Below are 16,599 nucleotides of genomic sequence, written 5' to 3'. Positions count from 1 at the left end.
ACAGTTTTACTGTCACTGGCCGGGGTGACATGGCTTCCAAGGGGCTGCTCCAAACGTTCAGCTTCTAGTGGGCATGCAATCTGTGGAATGAGTTTTATTCTTGGATCATACTCAGCAGTTACAAGAGAAAAGAATAAGGAGTGAAAAGTTTACCAGACAATATGTAAAAGTGTTTTAGTTATGTTTCCATATTTACAGTCTAACCCCCCCCCCCCAATAATGGGAAGTACAGCATAGGGAATAGGGAATATCGTCAATAATATTGTGATAACTATATACGGTGTCAGGTTCTGGACTTATGGGGGGATCACTTCATAAATTATATAAAGGTCCATGCACTATGTTTACATCTGAAACTAATATAATATTAAATGTCAACTGTAATTGAAAAAAAATTTTTAAGTATTGGGGAAGAAGGGAAGAACAGGAAACAGAAGAGTATACACACACACACACACACACACACACACACACACACACACACATATATATATATATATATATATATATATATAGAGAGAGAGAGAGAGAGAGAGAGAGAGAGAGAGACAGAGAGAGAGACAGAGAGAGACAGAGAGAGACAGAGACAGAGAGAGAGAGACAGAGAGATATCTATAGCCAGATAGATAGATAGATAGATAGATAGATAGATAGATAGATAGATAGATAGAAAGATTTTAATATAGCAATGTGTCAATGCTCTTTGAAGGTGGGTCTGATCTCTCTTCGGAGAGAATTCTGATGCCCCGGATCTTTAAGTTCCTTTCCAAACTATTCTCAAGGGGGCAGAGGAACAGACCCAGCATCCACTGAGCAGAACTTTACTGAGAGGCTCCTGATTGTGAGGGCCACTGGTCGCTGTGGTCACAAACATAAAGAAGCTAAGCACTGAAACTCCCAGGAGACAGGAGTCTTCACTCTGTTGCATCCCTGGGACTTCCAGCAGGAGAATTGCAAGCTGAGCTTCCTTTACGAGAGGGGAGATAAGAGGTCCCCACTGGCCCTCAACCCTCATGGATGTTTTATTTAATACCGCACATAAGACCCAAACGGGCCCTGAAGTCCAAACAGTACCTTATGAGGTACTGCCTTATGAAGAACAAAGACTCCTGGGATGAAACACGGCTACTGAGGTTGAAAGAGCCTCTATTCCCAGCCGCACCCTGCTTGCCAGGCCTGCCCTTTTGACTTCTGACAGTCATTTGTTTTTTATGAGACTTATGAACACTTACGTTGCTCTGCCTCTGGAATTTGTGTTCCTCTGGCACATGTCCTCCTGTTTGGGCCCATTTGGTCTGCCCTGTGCTGGTTGTGACCTATGGCTCTGCTCTTAGAATGGGTACCTGTTCCCTCAGGTCCTGCTCCAGGGCACCGAGTGAGCCTGCCATCTCTGCAGTACTTTTACCCTTTACTGAAAGGGTTTTCAAGACCTATTACCCTCTGGGTTTGACTGACACCTCGACTCTGGGAGTGACCAGCTGCTTTTGTGAAGGGTTTCATGGACCCAGCATGCTCAGAGCTAATTCCTCAGAGTGGCCACTTCTGCTTCCCTCCTCTTCTGTGGTAGAACTGAGTACGTGCATGAGAAATCTGCTTCAGATTTCCCTAATACTCCAGGAAATGTGTGCAATGGGAAATGGCCCCGAGGTCCCACATTTTTTGCAGGGGACAACACTTTAGTGGAGGGATGCCATCACTTTGCTGTGGATCCTTCTCTGCTGGAAGCCGGGTATCTACAACTCCTACCCACAGAATCCAACAAACTCACAGTATTTAGGCCACAGAAAACATGAATGCCTCTTGCAGCTGACCCGACAAAGAAAAGGGAAGCTATTGTTATTTTCAAGCAGTTCACAACTTTCAGACTCAGGATGACCATGCTTGTGAATGTTTTAAAGTGTGAAGAGTAGAGAAGGCTAATCATACATCTCTTCCAATCCTACTTCCACTCCCATAACTTCTCCCTTCCCTGCTTTTTCATAAGATAATTCGTATTTATTATTTTTGTCTGTGTTAGGACCATAGTTAGTGGTGTAAAGATCTGGTTTTGCTGATTATTGAAATGATACCAGGGGCTAGGGAAGAACTGCCACTCCTTTGTACCAGAGCCCACCACCATGAGAACCTGCCCACCAGATATGGGCACCCTCACCACTGGGACCGAGGGGTCATCTTGGTGGGTGACTTTTCATCCTTCCTAACAGGCATGTGAGATAACACGAGTAGCAGTTTCTCGTCTGCACAAACAGAAACCTGAGACATCACAGAATTCTGGATAGTGTGTTGGAAGTGTGCCAGGCCTGATAAGGCTACTGTTTTCCTGGGCTGGAGATGAAGCACATATGGAATGACGTTGTGTCTGTGCTTAACCTTTCATATTGGCTTTTGAGAATTCTACTGTGGCTAAGCAACCAGAAGTTTCTGTTTGGTTTTATTTTGATGTAACAGTCAACCATATGCTACTGCCTCAAATCAGTCAGTCCCCATAGCTGACAACAGAGGTTTTATCCATTTCACAAGGGGGGTATTGGCCCATGATGGAGGAATGCAGCTGGTTCTCTATTTGTGGCAACGCCTTTGGGGAGATGTGGGATGCTTCTTTTAAAAATGGTCACTTCTGTATTGGCAAAATTCCTTCCATCAGCCTTGCTACAGATTTATGAAGCTACTCCTCTCCAACTGTGTGATTTGCATAATTAACAAAGTTGAAACAGGTCTTTAAGTACAGTCTAATACCTAAGACACTAAGACTCCTTGGGAATATTGGTGTGGGGACAGGGAAAGCAATTATATTCAGGTTAAGCTGTCGGACGAGAAATATCTTATTGCGTATGGGTCATGATCCATTTGTTAAATTTACTTGACAAAATTAATTTGTGAAAAATATAGGTTCCTCGTCCCCTATTTTGGCAATTAGTTCTGTAAGTCTGCAGAAAATGGGGATACCGCCCACTTAACAAGTACCCCATATGATAGTGGAGACTTCATGCTGTCAGAGTCATTCTGTACTAAGCAAGGGAGCCCCAAATTACATTAATGAGAAATTTAAATTTCTAACTCTGGATTCAAGTACACTAAACGTTTTCTTCCTGACACTGAAGGACAGCAATTTCCTGATATTTGAATTTCCCTGATCAAGGAAAATCCTTGATATGAGAGGAAAGAGGCAGCTCAAGCTCTTGGAGAACCCAGTTTGCAACAGTAAATGAAACAAACCCAAACCTCTTGTTGATCACAGCAGTCACCAGTATACACTATTTTAAATATGAATCTGTGAAGTGCAGGCGCGCGCGCGCGCACACACACACATATCCTCTTGCTCTTTTCAGCTTTGGAGATACAATAGGATGACCTATATGTCCTGTTAACTCTGCCCACTTAGCAAAGGAAGAAAGGGGTGAAAAAACTACCCTAACACTTGTAAAAGCATTTCCTGCTGTGGGAATCTGGAAGTGTGGCCTTCTCCCATCTTTCCATTTCTCAAAGAGAATAGTTCTGAAGCTCCTGAAAACTAGCTACATATCAGGGATTACAACGGAGGTTCGTTAAGAAAATTATAGTGTATTCATTCAACAGAATATCATATTGCAACCATTATAAGACTTATAAATAACTGGTAATGGCATGGCAAAGACAATAAAATGTTCAGTAAGAGAACAAAATGCTGAACTGCAGAACCATGTGTTGCATAATTTCAACAATTACACATAAACACATAATCATATATGTGGAAACACAACCAAGGTATAAGGTATACAAATATAATTTTATTTATCTATTTTTTTTTTTTACAGATGGATGGGTTACAGTCTTTAGATTTTTGTTCTAGGCCTTTTTTTTTTCTTCTAAAATTTGATGCATCTCTATTTCTGTTCAGAATTAAAAGTCATTCAAGGCGATAAGGGGCAAAATTATTTCCAAGTTAAACAAAATAACGTCAAGCATGTTAAGAAACATGCTTTTCCAATTATGGCTCTAAGATCTGTGCATACTCACTATGTGTGGGGAGAGCTGCTGTTAGTAATAATCACACCTGCCTCCAGGGACCATCAGGGATGGTTTCATAACCGATGCCACAATGAGCCCTGAGCATGTTCAGGAACCCCTGGCGCCAAGACCTGTTCCATGCAGTCAATCCAGATCAGAACCCTAAAGGCAGAGCAGGCAAAGGGGCTGAGAAGATGACTTGATTGCTGTTAAGAAACTTGTGATTATATATATATATATTTTATAGTAGTCTTCAATATCCAGAACACCTCTGGGGTTCAGTGTAGTGGTGGATCCAGCATTGAAAAAGAAACCAGCAGGTGGAAGTTACTGAAGGGTTCAGATTTCAGCCCAGCACAAGGAAGAACTTGCTGATATTATCGGAGCCCCTGAGGGTGGTTTCCCAGCCAGTCAGAGCTCAGTCTCAAACCGGAGGATCCTTTGTTCAGCGTGTTGGTGAGGGATGGCCTCCTGCAACAAGGAAAGGCTGCATTAGATGACATGTAAGCTTCCTACCCAGTTCTGGGACCCCAAGGTTTCAGATTCAGAGTTGGGATTTTATTTGACCAAGCAGGCAGCACAAGCATGACTATTCCCATCATACAGATGAGAAATTTGAGGCTCAGAGACATTAACTGAATGCCCAAAGTCAGACAGCTAGAGTGACAGAACCACTAACTCCAAACCAGTGAAAGCTGTGAGCTCTGGTAGATGCACTCAAACAACAGGCTGTAGGTACAAAGCCAGGATACCCGTAACTCTAACTAGGATTCAGGCTGACAGACCCTTGAGTGGTAAACTGGAAGGAAAATGGCAACTTCCCCTCAACTTTTGGCCTTTGTGACTGGATTACCCTCTGCAGGGAACACCTTCTTGTTTCATCCACAGGGAAAAGAGTCACATAGTCCAACCAACAGTCCAATCCGAAGCTTTGTTCTCTGAGAGGCAGTTCGAGCTCCCTCAGGGACTCAGGAAGCTGCTCCACGCAGCAGCCCACCTTGTCTTGACTGGGTCTGAGGGGTGTGTGTGTGAGCTGCTGAAACAGGAAGGGACAGGCCAGGCACCTCCGCTTGGATGAAGAAATGCTTGATTCCCTGAGTGAGAACGTGAGCCTGCCATAAGGGGAGCAGAAACCTTCTGCCTCGGGTTCCAGGAAAACTGCTGTACTCCCAGCTGTGTGGTTCCCGAGAAAATATGTGAGACATTCCTGCCAAAGAAAACCACGGCACAGTAGAGAACTGGGAGGAGGGGTGGTCTTTCCCATCCTTGGTTTCTGGCAGTTTGGCCCCAATCTGTAGTTGTCACTGCAGCTCTGCCACAAAGAGAAATTAGGGGAAAGGAAAGAAAAGAGAGAAAAAAATATGCAGGTGAAATAAAACTGGGAGCATGAGACAGGTTTTCTTTTTCTTCAGAGAACTATTGTGGCATTAATAGTTGTACGAAAAGGGTAATCAGTATTCCAATTTCCATGACTGGTGATTTCACTCAACTGAGGTGTAGGAAGAAATAAAAAGCTTTCCAATTAACATTTATTGAGCACATATCATGTACCAGGCACTGTGCTAGAGTATTTTCCATGCGGTGATTCAAGTCAGCCTTTTGAAGATCTTATGAGGTAACTGTTATCATTATGCTTATTTTATAGATAAGAAAACCTACACAGAAGTTTCAGTAACCTCCCGAAGGTTACCATTTAGTAAGCAATAGAGCTGAAATTCAAGTTCAAGCAGTCTCACTCAGAACCCCTGCTGCACTAGAGTACAGTATAATGCTTATAGTTCAGGTGACTTGCCTCAAAGTCACGTAACTAATTAATGAAGGACAAATCAGAACTAAAACCCCAATCGTCTCCATCAGGTCTGATGATCTTCCCACAGCCTAAATAGAATGTCCTGGACCAGGGCTCACAAATCATGTATCTCATGAAACTGCTTGACTCACAGAAACTTCCTGAACAAACTCTCTTAGAAAAGACTGACATAGATATTGAACCAAAGTTTCACTGGACACCTACAGTGAGTCAGGCCGCTCTCATAGCTTATGGATTCCTCACAACCAATTTGGGCAATGGTATGTTTATCTCCTTATTTATGGGAGGTAAGTGCCATAGTGGAGGTCGCACAGTCAGCTAACAGCAGAGGGGGAATAGAAAGCAAGTCTCCTGACTCTGAGTCCAGGCCTCGCCACCTCACACCTCAGTTTACCTCCTGAAATGAAGAGAGAGTTCTTGAAACAACGCAATAGATAAAACCATTTAAACTTTAATCTTAGCCACTGTGACCTTAGTAGAATGCTGTTAAAATTTTCCTCTAAATGTCTTAGCCTTTAACAACTAATTAAATGAAGCTCATAAATGGGATAAACTTGACTCTACATTAATGAGGTGTTTTACTCTCCCTCGTATAATTTTATTGATGTCTGCAATCACTTTTCACAAAGGTAATGTCCTTCTCAAGGAAGCAGGTTGGCTTCTCTAAGGTTTGGTCTCCATGCTACCTTCTTATTGACTATGAGGAACCCAAAACCCACAGGCCAGGTAAAACTGATGGAGGCAAGCCTTTCCAATAAAAAGAGAGCAGATTCGTATTTTAATCAAAAAGAGCCTTTGGATATAGAGATAGAGATAGAGATAGAATGAATGAATATGTATCATACAAGCAGCTGATGTGGCAGGAAGGAACTTAACTAGCCCTTGGCACTCAATGAATTGCCAGCTTCACGGAGATGCTTTCAGTGATGCTCTGAAAGTCAGCGGCCCAAGGAATTCTGTAACACCAAGACAGTATAAAACAGCGGTCTGTTTTCAGAAGAATTAGACTTGAACCTGAAGCCAACTACTCACGCTAAAATGGCAAGGGATTCACTGGACAGAGACCCTGGGGATACAGAGGTGCCAGCTCTCGGAAAAACCTCACCATACATTCCGAAATAGAAAATAATATCTCCTGAGATTCCGTTACAATGTCTCAGCAAGAGAAAGTCCCTGCCATTACCTAAATAGCCTGAGTACATTTAGTAGTTGACTATTATTACTAGAAACCCACCAATTCAATCAAAAGTTGTGCTTTCTATAGAGTTGGTTAAGCTGGTTTCTTAATTAGGTTATTCCATTAGCCACATTCATAACTTCCAGTGGGAGTGGAGCACTAAAAGTCATTACGGTGAGGAATTGGTCAAATCATTGACAATCAGGATGAATCCTCTACATTTATGAAAATCCAACAAGCAGTGCAGTGATGGTATGGGCACTTTTTAATGTGTACTTACTTTTAAAAAATAAAAATAGCATAGTGGGACGAAAAGATGTACAGGAGTCTTTGGAGAAAAAAGTAGTTTAAAAAAAGTCTTATAAGAGGTAACTTTCTTCTTTCAGAATAGCTCTGAAAAAGCTGTTAAGCTTAAATCCATGAGACATGCACTGACCTAACTTTGGTACACAGCCCCTCACATTTATACATATATACCAAGTTGACCATAGAGCATGATGATGTCATTCCTTCTATCCCATATCCTCACACTTCCTAGGGTAACAATATTGGACTAAAAGAAAACGAAAACTGACTTGTCATAATACACCCCGTCAGCCACACTGATTCAAGAAAATGACAGAATCACTCATTTCCATCTTGTGTGGAAGCAGCAACATAGCAAATGTCAAGGAGAAGCTCTGTCACAACTATACTAATGAAATTTTACTGGGATGATATAGGAGAGCAAATGCTTAAGATTTAAGGCAGGACTTTATTGGTTTGGGATTTCAGATTCTTTAGTCTAGTCAGAGATGGGATTCTCAAAAGGAAAAAGGAAATCAAACATGATATTTAAAGACTGTTAGACTGAGTCCCAAATGACACAGAGATGGGAGAGACTGAAAAAGAAGAATGACTGGTCACATCTTGTTAAATGTATTAAGAATCACTAATGTGGACCTAATTCTCATAATAGTCCTGGCCCGGTATACAGGCCAGCTCAAATACCATTCTCAAATCATTCCTTCTGTCTCCCAGGAGGGTTAACAGTTCCCCACCCATCTTTGTCTTCATAGTACTTTGCATAAATGTTTATTATACCTGTTGTACACTTATCACTCTAAATTGCAATGTTTCTGTTTGTACAGCCGTCCATCCTCATCAGTATATGCAACCTCAAGGGCAAAGGCTGCATCTTAGCGTGTAGCACAATCATTTAAAATGTTTTAATAGTTTTGTTACAGAAGGAATACCTACACAAATGGCAAAAAAATTCAAAACGGCAGTATAGACAAATATAAAAATATGGTTAACACCCTCCAGAGGGTATTATGCTAAGTGAAATAAGTCACACTGAGATAGACAAATACCATACGAGTATGATCTCACTTACAGGTTGAATCTAAAGAACAAAATAAAGGAACAAACAAAACAGAAACAGACTCATAATAGATACAGAGAACTAATTGATGGTTACTAGATGGGAGGTGGTTTGGGAGCTGGGTAAGAAAGGTGAAGGAATTAAGATGTACAAATTGGTGATTACAAAAGAGTCACAGGCATGTAAAGTATAGTACGGGGAATATAGTCAATAATATTGTAAAAACTATGTATGGTGTCAGGTGGGTACTAGACTTATGGGGGGATCACTTCATAAATTATATACATATCTAACCACTACACTATACACCTGAAACTAATATAAAATAGTATTGAATGTCAACTTTAATTAAAAAAATAGTCACAGGTATATAAAGTACAGAATAGGGAATATGGTCAATAATATTGTAATAACTATGTACAGTGTCAGATGGGTAATCGATTTATTGGGGTTATCACTTAGTGAGGTATATAAATGTCTAATCACTATTTGTTTTGTATACCTGAGACTAGTAAATGGATTTTGAAAAATAAATTAAAAAGGTGGTTAAAATTTTCCACCCCATGATCTAAGCCAGGGGTCAGCAAACTTTTCTTTTTTCTTTTTTTTTAAAATTAATTAATTAATTTATTTATTTTAATTTATTTTTTAAATTTATTGGGGTGACAATTGTTAGTAAAATTACATAGATTTCAGGTGTACAGTTCTGTATTACATCATCTATCAATCCCATTGTGTGTTCACCACCCAGAGTCATTTCTCCTTCCATCGTGTAAAGGGCCAGATAGGAAATATTTTACTCCTTGCAGGAAATATGGTTTCTCTTATAACTAGTCAACTTTGCTGTTCATCACAAAACAGCTTTAGATGTTAAGTAAAAACAAATAAATGTGGCTGCATTCTAATAAGACTTTATTTACAAAAACAGGTAGCAAATCAAATTTGTCTCATGGAACAAGATTTGCCCACCCCTATACTAGACCACAGCCTCACATCCCCAATTAACAACTGTTAAAAGTTTCTGATAAAATGTATTGTTAGTTGAGTAAATCCTTTATGCAGCCTCAGCTAACCAAAATGTACCTTGTAAAGACATAAAAAATATAGGATAGGTGACCTGTGCTAGTTTCTTCAAAGAGGGAAAAATTCCTAAAAAAAAAATAAAAATAAAAAATAAGCAAATGTGCCCATGTCTTTGGTGTCATCATATCTACTCCTCAGCACATGAACTCTAAAGTACAATTCTCACCAGAAATGAAATGGCCAGTTCTAGTTGGATGCCCAGATGAGCCAGGAAAGTTATCTAACCTACTGGAGAGTTACATCATAAGCTCTAATACAAGGACCCTGGGCTTTCATGGACTGACCTAGAAATCGAACCACTAGGGTGAATACTGTATCAAAAGTAAAACCCTTTCTGAGCCAAAAAGAAAAAAAAAAAGTTTGAAATACCCTCTCTTTGTAAAGTCAGGAGCCTCATGCACATGCCTTAGAAAGGGAACTGTGGGGGCTACTGCTGACCCCTGTGCCCGGCAATCTGGCACACATTTCATAGGTCCTTTAAGAGTATGGTGTGATATCTGAGAATACAACATTCAGAACTTATACCAAAGATTAAACAAACAAACAAACAAACAAAAAACATCAGTAGGAAAGGTTCTATGAATGTAAGATCAATTTCTACTCTGGAACTTTTCAAAACATTGAAGAATTACAAATTCTCCATTGTCACTGGCTTTCCTTGGTTTCTCACTGTCCCTATGATTCTCTTTTTGGATCTCTGGGTCTCCATGTTTCTGAGGTAGCCTCTCTCTCTCCCTTGTTTTCTCTCTTTTGTTCCCTCCTCCTCTCTTGCTTCTCCTTCACCTTTCTTTGTGTTGTACTCCTTTTGTCTTTCTCTTTCTCAATCTCTCTGTATTTCAGTCTCTGTCTGTCTCCTCTCTCCCCCTTTGTCCTATGATGACTTCCATCTAAGCCATTCAATCAGTAAACTTCTTTTCCATGGCCATGCAAGACCATCTACTGACTCACCATCATGAGGGAGGAGTTACACGTAGACTATGAGTGCTTGACTCATTATGTATGTACACATATGACCAAGAGTGTGCATGTGTATGTAGTTGTGTGCGTAAATGAATAGATATAAATGATAGAGAGAGAGAGAGAGATGATAGAGAGATATAAATGATTGCTAGATGAGAGAGAGAGAGAGAGAGAGATGAATAGCAAGATCATGCTAATGGCTGAGATTTAAATTGACATATGTATGTTCTCTTTGTTGGAATTATAGGTAGGTCACCAGAATGTATAGTATATAGTATATATGAGAGTATATAGTATATAGTATGTAGTCTTGTTGGTGCAAGCATCTCCATATCTGTCTCTTCTTTAATTAAACAAAAACAAAAACAAAAAAAGAGTGATGAAAAGGCCCGGAAGCATCTGCTATTACACATTCAAAAGAAAAAAGACAGTGATCTTACCACCTTTGTCATCAAATCTATCTACTAACATTAGTAATTAGAGAAATTTTTAAGTTAAATTTAAGTGCCTAGAGTTAAATAGAATGAAGTTTAATTCATAATATGTTTGTTAACTTTAAATAAGTTTTAAAAAAGTAATACAAGTAGTATATATTGATATAAGAAACATCAGAAAATACGATTTAAATGAAAAAATTATCATAGTCAATGGTAAAATTTGAGCCCTACCTTTCCAGATTTTTTCACATTTTTTTTCTTGTAGCCTTTCTTCTAATAACTGCCTTCCAATCACACTACTAAACCACCAGTTAGTTTCATTTCCCACTAAACAAATGTAGGTGATAATGATATCTGTCCTTATCTCTTAGGAATATGATGAGAATAAAACTGAAGTAATGTGACAAAATTCTTCAAAAGGGAAACATTTTGAAAATCTAAAAGGTACATTATTGATCTCAAGCAGTACAGAAAGCATTCAGTAGATCTCAGCAGAAACAGAGACTTAAAACCTTTTATGTACATGTAAAAGCAGGGTTTCCCACAAGAGCATCCACGCTCTTTCATCCCCACCTAAGTTTTGAAATAAGCTCTGTTCTTTTATTATAAACCTGTACAGGAAGGTTTCACCTTTGTTTCTTGCCAAGTGTTTGAGTATTGCATCCAACTGGTCTGAGTGGAACTGTGCTGCAGGGTGGCCATTACATTCTGAGGTTCCAGCTCACAATGGCCACACCTCTTCCGGGCTCTCACCTTTGGCCACTGCAGGGATGTTGTTTGGCCAGTTTTCCCTCTAGAGACATAGGTGCATCATTCACAATTTCTAGATGAAAGGCACAGCATAGAGTCAGGCCACATAATGGGCATAAAAACTTACAGACATAAAGCAAAGTGGCTGGGCAGCCTGTCCGAGGATGTCTCTGGCAGAGTTCACTAAATAAGAGTTCTTTTTTTGAAAACTGTATGAGAAATAAGTCAGTATAGAAAGAAGGAACAACATCTAAGATGAGATTTAAATGAGCGACTATGGAGATTTAAGTGTACAATTATATCTTTAAGGGATGTCACAGATTTTGTTTTCCTACATAGATTTTCAGTTTCTCATCAGGCAGGCAATATACCCATAATCATCCAAAACAGATGTCACAGATGAGGGAATTTTAATCTCTTGTCTCTCCACACTTGCTCTTACAGTTCTTTCACCTACCATGTACTTATGATCATCTCAAAACTCCCCTTTTAAAGTCTGTTCTAATATCTGTGGTCTAATTTAAGCATCACGCTTGCCATTGTGAAAGTTGGCCTAAGGGGAACCATTTTAGGATGGAGCCAGTACAGTCTTTCCAGAGGAACTGCATTGCCCGTCTTGTTTCTTAAACCTTTGGACTGGGCTAAACCACAATTGTTTTACAAACAATTGTTTATAAAGTCAGCAAGAAAGGGAGCACCCTGATCACAATGATTGATGATTACGGACCTTCTATATGAAGATGCAATGAGTAATCAATCATGTATAGCCAAGAGCAGCTCAGATTGTCAGCACCAACAAAAACCTTTTTCTTTTTTTCACGTAATTATTACTTTTCTTTCCTCATAAAAACCCCTTATTTTCACCCTGTAACCGGGACACTATTCACTGAATCTGTGCTCCCGAATTGCAGTTCTTTGATCCCAAATACACACTTTGCCTCTTAAATAGGGTTCTTGTTTTTTTAGGTTAACGCAAGCCTTTCTAACCATCCCAGCTGGAAGGTTCCCATCTCACCTTTACTTCTGTAGCAATTTTGCCATCTGGATGACATGCATCTTCTATTGCCTCATGTGAATGTTCATAATTTTTCACACTACTTCACACACACCCCTTAGAAGGTGCCTGGAACATATTAGGTGCTTAGCAAACATCTGTAGAATTAAAGGGAATATGATAACTTATATAAGGTTATTTGTGTTGTCCCTCCTTAAATGTTAGCAATTATTACTCCTTAGGACTCCTTAAATGTTAGCAATTATTAATACAATAAATAAATGACAACAGTCCATATATTTTTGCATTGAATTCTATGGTTTTACACTCAATTCTATTTTATTTGCACCTTTTTAAAACAGATGTGACTCATTCCCAAAGTCTATATTTAATTATATTTTCTAAAAGGTACCAGCAGATTTCAAAAAAAGGTTTAATTTCTGTTCTCAGATTATGCATTTTGTACCCAAAGATTGCATGTTTGCCAACACAGAGAGGATATGAAACAAATTAATGTGCCATTGTATCTTACTATTTTTTTTTTTGCTATTTTTTTTTTTTATTAGTTTCAGGTGCACAAGACAAAGCAAAACTTAGACGTTTATCATTTATATCCCTCACACTGTGTGAACCCCCCTCCCCCCATCCACTATCCCTCTGTACGTTCCCAAAACCTCTCACCTTCCCCTTATCCCCACCCCCCCGCCCCTCTAGCAACCCTCTGTATCTTACTATTAATACCAGTACCTGATTTAAATAGTGGCTTTCAAATTTCAGGGATTTCTGTAAACATGTGTGTACATGAATAATAGGGAAAGACCTAATCATGTGAACTATGAGATTTCCTCACTTCCAAGTCAATAGCATAGATCAATGAATCATCCTTACTTCCTGGAACTTTACTTACAAGTACAAATTGTTCAACACTCTGAAGTTGAAGACACTAATACAATAGGTCAGACCTGGCTGGGGCTTCAGAGCAGCTCCTTACTATGTGCCGTCAGAAAACAGAAAGCAGAGTCTCCCTGCTTTTAGCACCGCTAGTAAGGAGATCTGAGTTGCAAACGCAGGCCCATCTGCCTCCACATCTGATGCTTTTTTCCACTACAGTATTTGGTCTTCCCTGCCATGCGGCATTTGCATTCTTGATTAGGATCAGAGCCTTGAGCAGAAAAGGTTTTCTAAAGAAAGGCAATTCTAGTAAAACTTAAAAAATGAGGTAAAAAAACAAAAAAGCCTGTACAGTGATGACCAATGCTGGTTTCATAGCCAATGCTGAAATATAATCAGATTTTGTTAGCTCAGAAAGATATTAACTAAGACCAGATCTTGAAATCTGCAGATGACCTTGTGCTGAGTGAATCACCAGAGTGAGAGGAGAGGAGAATATGAGAATGTGGAGAGAATAGGAGAACAGAGCAATTACCGTTAGAGCTAAAGAATGAACTATGACGGGCACATGTTCAAAACATTTCTTTTTCACAAGGAGATGGGGTTTCCATAACCAGGATTTGCCACCTCCCACCCTCCTCTGATATCCATCCAAGATGAATAATTTTACCAAAATATCTTAAAAGGTTCTGATTTCTAAGTTCTATGTTAAAATCTACAAGGCAAGTGTAGATTTTGGAGTCAGATCAAAGCAGGTTACAAATAGTGCTCTGCCTCATCATCCAAAACAGCTTGGCAGCTTGGGCAAGTCACTTATCCTTTCTGAACCTCAGTTTCCTGTTTTGTGTAATGAGAGTGAAAATCTGACCCTGACAAGGGTACTGTAAAATTTTTTTAAAATGATAAATATAATGCGTTTTTTTTAAAAAAAGTTGGCCAAATTTAATTATCAAGATTGTGTTGATATATCTCAGGTCTAAAAATAGCTGAAGGAGAACACATGCATGTCAAACATGCAATCACGCAGTTTGATAAATGCAGCACTGACTCTGTCATAATGACAAAAGCTAAGTAATACACTTGTACACTCCAGATGACTGTCTATGAGCCACATTGTCAGTAAGAAAGAGTCTGGAGGTGAGAATCCAAACATTTAACATTTAATATTTAATTAAATATTCAGCAAAAAAAAAAAAGGAACAGACGTAAATACTTACCATCTACCTAATGAGAAGTTCATAAGGATTAATGAGTTAATTCGGGTTAGCATTTTGGAATTCAATGAAAGAAAGAATAATACACACACACACACACACACACACACGACAAGACACTAAATATCATCATATAAAATTAGATCATGTATAAAATGAGTGGTGCTCCTAACACAGTATCCGTATTCTGCATCCTTCATGCCAGAGGATTCCTCATTTGGTCCAGATCTTGCAAAGTTTCCCATCAAGAAAGGCTGTCCTGTATAACAAGGCGGCAAATATCAGTACCTGAATCTAAATAATGGCTCACAAATTTGGGGAATTCCTTTGAACTCTCTCTCTCTCTCTCTCTCTCTCTCTCTCTCTCTCTCTCTCTCTCTCACACACACACACACACACACACACACACACACACACACCAGGGAAAGGCCTAATCACATGCAAGGCAAAAATTACATCTTCAAATGCTGCCCAAGAGCATCAGCAAAAGATTCAGGAAGGAGGAAGGAAGGAGAGGGGAAGGAGGCCTGGAAACCATTCAGAAGTCTCGAAAAGTTAGATGGGCAGCCTAGAATTACCATAAATTCATACCTCTAAATTCAGGTGTTATTATAATCATGAGCCTTTCTTAGCCATGGCTTTACTAAAGATCAGATACGTCCAAAGGATGTGTAACCCCTGTGCCCCACTGCTTTCTGGGGGAGGAAATCAAAGTGGCAAATCATGAGTTTCTAATTTTGTCTTCAGATCTGGGGTTGATGAACTGTTCCCTTTAAGGATCTGAGAGAAAGAAAAATGTTGGGAATGGCAGTGACACACACACACACACACACACACGTACAGGTGTATAGGATGCTGCAACAACAGTGCCCTTTTATGGGTATCAAGATATGTGATTCTGCAGTTAATCCCGATTGCCATTGATCCCATTTGCAGATGAAGAAATTCAGACTAAGATTATTATATCAACTTGCCAAAGGCATATGAAACTAAATAGAACTAGAACTCAAATCTCCACTCTGCTTTTCATTTCATCAAGTTACCTCCATCTAGAAGTTTCTTCTGATTCCCCACACTCCAGTTCACAAAAATAACTTTAAACTTTACCTTCTCTATGATGCTCAAACAGATAAATTTAGCTAAGTGAAATTGATTAGCTCTTTTTTGACACGTACATGTATAGTGAAAAAGTACTGTGTGTGTGTGTGTGGTTGGCACTAAGAAATAGGAGACTTTAGATGAGACAAAGCTCTCTAGTTAGGAAACTTTGTGTGCACAAATATTGACAGTCACCACCCTTATTACTTACTACAATAAGTAGCCTTAGTAGACCTACTACATGCCATCCATCCAAACTTTGACCCACACTCTCCCTATTTAGCTTGTAAGCATAAGGACATGTGTGTGCATACAGAGTGCATGTACACACATGTTCCTGCACACACACATGCATGCGTCCACCCTCCTCAACCTGGCAATACTTTTCAGTCACTTCTTAAATGAATGAGTATCTGGTTTGCCAAAGATGTATTTTTCTCTTTTCTCATTTTGTCCAAAATGTTTCAAGGGATAATTCGCAGCTTGGATAACAGTATATATTTTTAGTCCAAAGTCCTTCGTTTCCTAGTACCTACCTATTTGAAGTGTTTGAAACTTCTCTTTAAAGCTGGAAATTGTGAGTTAACTACTTGAAGACATAAAAAAGTTTTAAAAATTCAAATTTAAATGAGATGAATGATTTTAGTGATAATGCTGTTTCAGTAAACTTGCATATGAACAACATACAAACCAGAACCCTATAAATATGTCCTCTTAGACTTACTAGAACCACCCATACACTTTGTAGCAAGGAAATGGGAAATCACTCCAGGAATGCCAGACTGCCTTAAAAGTTAACCCTCTCACCCCCACATTCCAGATACTTGATAACATC

The 16,599-nt window shown here is 39.3% G+C and overlaps 1 protein-coding gene across 1 annotated transcript in view; it reads right to left on the bottom strand.

Annotated features, from left to right (window-relative positions):
- Positions 1-3,747: 3,747 nt before the first annotated feature.
- LOC141572785 (uncharacterized) overlaps positions 3,748-16,599 on the bottom strand; it is a 42,948-nt gene continuing 30,096 nt past the window's right edge. The window contains exon 4 of the mRNA XM_088792647.1: positions 3,748-4,458. Within this exon, the coding sequence (XP_088648773.1) occupies positions 4,365-4,458 (94 nt within the window). The 3' untranslated portion in view covers positions 3,748-4,364. The remainder of the gene's footprint in view (positions 4,459-16,599) is intronic.

This window comes from Rhinolophus sinicus, chromosome 15, assembly GCF_057876585.1.
Source record: "Rhinolophus sinicus isolate RSI-liver-muscle chromosome 15, RSI-T2T, whole genome shotgun sequence".
In the NCBI taxonomy this organism is placed as follows: Eukaryota; Metazoa; Chordata; class Mammalia; order Chiroptera; family Rhinolophidae; genus Rhinolophus; species Rhinolophus sinicus.
This window is presented reverse-complemented; position numbering and strand designations above follow the sequence as displayed.